General features: G+C 39.5%; 1 protein-coding gene across 1 annotated transcript in view; it reads right to left on the bottom strand.

Annotated features, from left to right (window-relative positions):
- Positions 1–1,523: 1,523 nt before the first annotated feature.
- Positions 1,524–6,553, bottom strand: part of wu:fb16f03 (eukaryotic translation initiation factor 4 gamma 1) — a 114,105-nt gene continuing 109,075 nt past the window's right edge. Inside the window, exon 31 of the mRNA XM_056474039.1 lies at positions 1,524–1,702. Coding sequence (XP_056330014.1) covers positions 1,524–1,702 — 179 coding nt within the window. The remainder of the gene's footprint in view (positions 1,703–6,553) is intronic.

The raw sequence follows: 6,553 nt of genomic DNA, 5'->3' as shown, positions 1-6,553 counted from the left end.
ACATGATGTTCCTGCAATTCTACAATCACCCACTGACCTAAGAGAATTGACTGAACTCATGTAAAACCCTGCACTGTCTTCACCTGCTAGAAATACTGATCATGTCGCACAGAAATGAAAAGACCATGTTGGAATTATGAGGACATGTTCATTCTGGAGGTGAACTGATCCTTCAAACGTCTGCAGTTTGAGAGTGGAAAGTGGACCACAGATCTCCATTCAGCAGCTATTCCTGTCTTCATCATGTGTTTATCGGTCAACAGCCTACATACTGTACACAGCACATACACACGTGCAGACACGCCCACACCAACAACCATAAATGTATGTACACAGACACGCACTCACACACACACACACACACACACACACACACACACACACACACACACACGACCATAAATGTACACACACACACACACACACACAGGTTTTGACAGACAAACACACAAAACTATAAATGTATACACACTACACACACACACACACACACACACACACACACACAAAAATTCTGACAGACACACACACACTCACACTCACGACCATAAATGTATACAAACACACACAAACACACACACACACACACACACACACACACAACCATAAATGTACAAACACAGACACACACACACAACCATAAATGTGCAAACGCACACACACAACCATAAATGTACAAACGCACACACAGACACACACACACACACACACACACACACACACACGACCATAAATGTACACACACACACACACACACACACGACCATAAATGTACACACACACACACACACACAGATTCTGATAGACAGACAAACACAAACGCACGCACAACCACATATATGTATATGCACAGCAGGCAGACACACACTCTAAAAGACAGATAAACACACGCACGTGCACACACACAAACCATAAATGAACACACACACACCCACTTACACACAGATTCTGACAGACAGACAGACAGACAGACAGACAGACAGACACACACACACACACACAAATGTACAAACGCACACACAGACACACACTCACACAAAACCATAAATGTACACACACACACACACACACACAAATTCTGACAGACAAACACACACACACACACACTCACAATCACGACCATAAATGTATACAAACACACACACACACACACACACACACACATAAATGTACAAACGCACACACAGACACACACACACACACAACCATAAATGTACAAACACACACACACACACACACACACACACACACACACAACCATAAATGTACAAACACACACACACACACACACACACACACACACACACACACAGACAACCACGACCATAAATGTACACACACACACACACACACACACACACACACACACAAAACTGGAAATGTACACACACACACAGATTCAGAAAGACAGACCCACATGTGAACATGAATACACACACACACGCCTATACATGTACGCACACAGATGGTAACACACACACACACACACACACACTTCTTTCACATTTGTACAGACTAAACTCTCAGCTTGTGTCTGGAGCATCGCTAAGATGAAGAGCTGGAGATGGCGGCACCTGCAGGAGCGTCTCTGAGGGCCCGAATGTGCCGTGGGTCAGGCTGGTGTGGGTGTTGCCCAGCAGGGTCAGATCAGAGCGGGAACTGCTGGGGCTCCAGTCCACACGGAGGTGCCGTTCCCCCGCAACTGAGGACAACAGGACCACCGCTGCGACATTATATTCATCACAATACACTGAACACACACTGCAGAAGCATCCGGAAACAGCAGATTTCTGGATTTTGTGATTCCTGTTTATTTCTGCTTTTAAATTGCATTATGAGAGGCAGATCTTTCTCCAAACAACTTTTAAAACAGGAAAGTGACATTTTTAATAGTTTAAAGTGATATATTCTATGGGTTGGTGTTGTACACACACCGGCCACTTTATTAGGTACACCTGTCCAACTGCTCGGTAATGCAAATTTCTGATCTAATCAACTCACTGCATTTAGGCATGTAGACATGGTCAAGACGATCTGCTGCAGATCAAACCGAGCATCAGAATGGGGAAGAAAGGGGATTTAAGTGACTTTGAACGTGGCATGGTTGTTGGTGCCAGACAAGCTGGTCTGAGTGTTTCTGAAACTGCTGATCTACTGGGATTTTCACACACAACCATCTCTAGGGTTTACACTGAATCAGTGCCGTGCACAGACTCTTAATTGGGCAGGTGCTCATTCATGCTACGTGGGGGGGGGGTGATAGTTGCACAGAAATCACACTAAGTGGGGGGGGGGGTGCAGTCGCGGGAATCACGCTAAGTGGAGGGGCGGTGAACGGATGGGTTGGAGGAAGAGGGAGGGGGTACAGTCTGAGATGGGCACTTCAGCCAATGAGGGCAGAGCTCTAGCCATTGGGCCACACCCCTGTGCACGGCCCTGCAGAGATTGGTCTGAAAAAAGGGGAAATATCCAGTGAGCGTCAGTTCTGTGGGCGCAAATGCCTTGTTGATGCCAGAGGTCAGAGGAGAATGGCCAGACTGGTTCCAGCTGATAGAAAGGCAACAGTAACTCAAATAAGCACTCGTTACAACCGAGGTCTGCAGAAGAGCATCTCTGAACACACAACACGTCCAACCTTGAGGTGGATGGGCTACAGCAGCAGAAGACCACACCGGGTGCCACTCCTGTCAGCTAAGAACAGGAAACTGAGGCTACAATTCACACGGGCTCACCAAAACTGGACAATAGAAGATTGGAGAAACGTTGCCTGGTCTGATGAGTCTCCATTTCTGCTGCCACATTCAGATGGTCGGCTCAGAATTTGCTCAACAACATGAAAGCATGGATCCATCCTGCCTTGTATCAGCGGTTCAGGCTGGTGGTGGTGGTGTAATGGTGTGGGGGATATTTTCTTGACACACTTTGGGTCCATTAGTACCAATTGAGCATTGTGTCAACACCACAGCCTACCTGAGTATTGCTGCTGACCATGTCCATCCCTTTATGACCACAGTGTCTCCATCTTCTGATGGCTACTTCCAGCAGGATAACACACCATGTCAAAGCGTGAATCATCTCAGACTGGTTTCTTGAACATGACAATGAGTTCACTGTACTCAAATGGCCTCCACAGTCACCAGAACTCAATCCAATAGAGCACCTTTGGGATGTGGTGGAACGGGAGATTGGCATCATGGATGTGCAGCCGACAAATCTGCAGCAACTGTGTGATGCTATCATGTCAATATGGAGCAAAATCTCAGAGGAATATTTCCAATACTTTGTTGAATCAATGCCACGAAGGATTAAAGCAGTTCTGAAGGGAAAAGGGGGGTCCATCCTGGTACTTTTAAGGTGTACCTAATAAAGTGGCCGGTGAGTGTATATTAAGCTAGAAAAACTTATTAAAACTTATTTCTCTCTATATTACTTCTTATACATTGTTATTTCAAACTACCTAATGTCAATGAAAGTCACTTTGTTAAACCGACAGAACAGAGATCAACATCCCATAATGCAATTCACAACCACAAATAAACGCAAAAAAAACTTGTCAATGACAAAATATGGAAACTGTAAATTAAGAGATATTTTTAACAGTGTGTCTAAAACACTACCTGAAGGACATTTTACTATATGTCAAAGTATAATGTGATGCATTAACAGAAAACAGGTAACACTTTAATTTAAGGTGTTGTAGTTACACTTATTCCATGCACTTTTTGTAGTAATTATAATGAATTATGCATATTTACATGCAACTTAACTTAAAACCTGCTGTAACCCATGTTCCTTAACCACAACCTTATACACTGCCTAACAAAAGTCTTGTTGTCTATCCAAGTTTTAGGATCAAATAATAACTTGACTTCTAGTTGATCATTTGGTATCAGAAGTGTCTAATATGAAAGGCAAAGGCCTCTAGATGACGCTTATTTGACCACAATAAAATATGATCATGTCTTGATTATGAATGATTTCATTAGGACAGTAAGGTCTGACTTTACTTAGACTAAAGTCTCATCACTGAACCTTCAATAATGTCCAGTATAGAATATGTGGTCATGCTGCAGTGGAAACAGAATGAATACTGTCAGAATTATTAGCCCCCCTGTTTATTTTTTTTCTTCCCAATTTCTGTTTAACGGACATAAGTTTCTCAACACATTTCTAATCATAATAGTTTTAATAACTCATCTCTAATAACTGATTTATTTTCTCTTTGTCATGATGACAGTAAATAATATTAGACTAGATATTCTTCAAGACACTTCTATACAGCTTAAAGTGACATTTAAAGGCTTAACTAGGTTAATTAGGTTAACTAGGCAGGTTAGGGTAATTAGGCAAGTTATTGTATAACGATGGTTTGTTCTGTAGACTATCGAAAAATATATCGCTTAACCTCCTAGGGCTTAGTGGCCACATATGTGGACAGCACATTTTAGCACGTAAGTGGATGTTTAAAATACTTTGAATGTTTTATATTTTGTGTTACAGACATACGGTGTCATGCTGCAATACATCCTTTTGCAGCATATGAAATGTCTCGACCCAAACCCTATTTTTAACTGTCCAAAATGGGGAAACAATAGTTTTTACTCTCTGATAGCCAAAAAAAACAAACATTTTGTTGAATGTGCATTAAAAAAAATTCAGGAAAAAGTGTGTTTAATGTAAATTCAGAGCACGAGTCCACATATACGGACATCATTTTCTCTAAAAGTACATCATATCAAAAGATGATACTTAGATTTTTATTCTAATTAGGTTCCATTGAGCCCAAATAGCAAAGAATTAAAAAATTAAAAAATGCATGTAAAAAACACCTTGGGCCTTAAGAGGTTAAGGGGGCTAATAATTTTGACCTTAAAATGGTTTATAAAAAATTAAAAACTGCTTTTATTCTAGCAGAAATAAAGCAAATAAGACTTTCTCCAGAAAAATAAAAATATTATCTGACATACTGTGAACATTTTCTTGCTCTGTTAAACATCATTTGCGAAATATTTAAAAAAAGAAAAAAACAAAACAAAAAAAACAAACAAAGGGGGGCTAATAATTCTGACTTTAACTGTATATAAAAGTCACTGGAGGGTGAATAAATTTTGATGTCAACTGTATGAGAACCATTAAAAACTTAATAATATGAATGGTTTTGTGCTTCCGGAAGAGACTGTTGCTCTGTAAAAATGTATGGGGTCCATCTGTGCCAAAAAACACACGAAACCACCGGCGGTCAGGCCATCTGGAGGACCCAGAGCCACTCCGGACACACAAAAACATTTAATACATTACAGGAGATCACCTATGCAATAATAATTACAGGAGATCACCAATGCGAATAACTACAGGAGATCACCTATGCAATAATTATTACAGGAGATCACCAATGCAATAATAATTACAGGAGATCACCTATGCAATAATTATTACAGGAGATCACCAATGCAATAATTATTACAGGAGATCACCTATGCAATAATTATTACAGGAGATCACCTATGCAATAATAATTACAGGAGATCACCAATGCAAAATTATTACAGGAGATCACCTATGCAATAATTATTACAGGAGATCACCAATGCAATAATAATTACAGGAGATCACCTATGCAATAATAATTACAGGAGATCACCTATGCAATAATTATTACAGGATATCACCAATGCAATAATAATTACAGGAGATCACCAATGCAATAATAATTACAGGAGATCACCTATGCAATAATAATTACAGGAGATCACCTATGCAATAATTATTACAGGAGATCACCTATGCAATAATAATTACAGGAGATCACCTATGCAATAATAATTACAGGAGATCACCTATGCAATAATTATTACAGGAGATCACCAATGCAATAATTATTACAGGAGATCACCAATGCAATAATAATTACAGGAGATCACCTATGCAATAATTATTACAGGAGATCACCTATGCAATAATAATTACAGGAGATCACCTATGCAATAATTATTACAGGAGATCACCTATGCAATAATAATTACAGGAGATCACCTATGCAATAATTATTACAGGAGATCACCAATGCAATAATAATTACAGGAGATCACCTATGCAATAATTATTACAGGAGATCACCAATGCAATAATAATTACAGGAGATCACCAATGCAATAATAATTACAGGAGATCACCAATGCAATAATAATTACAGGAGATCACCTATGCAATAATTATTACAGGAGATCACCAATGCAATAATAATTACAGGAAATCACCAATGCAATAATAATTACAGGAGATCACCTATGCAATAATTATTACAGGAGATCACCAATGCAATAATAATTACAGGAGATCACCTATGCAATAATAATTACAGGAGATCACCTATGCAATAATTATTACAGGAGATCACCTATGCAATAATTATTACAGGAGATCACCAATGCAATAATAATTACAGGAGATCACCAATGCAATAATAATTACAGGAGATCACCTATGCAATAATTATTACAGGAGATCACCTATGCAATAATTATTACAGGAGATCACCAATGCAATAATAATT

The sequence above is a fragment of the Danio aesculapii genome, chromosome 15 (genome assembly GCF_903798145.1).
Source record: "Danio aesculapii chromosome 15, fDanAes4.1, whole genome shotgun sequence".
Taxonomy (NCBI): Eukaryota; Metazoa; Chordata; class Actinopteri; order Cypriniformes; family Danionidae; genus Danio; species Danio aesculapii.
Note: the sequence above shows the minus strand (reverse complement) of the source record. Positions and strands in the feature narration are given on the sequence as shown.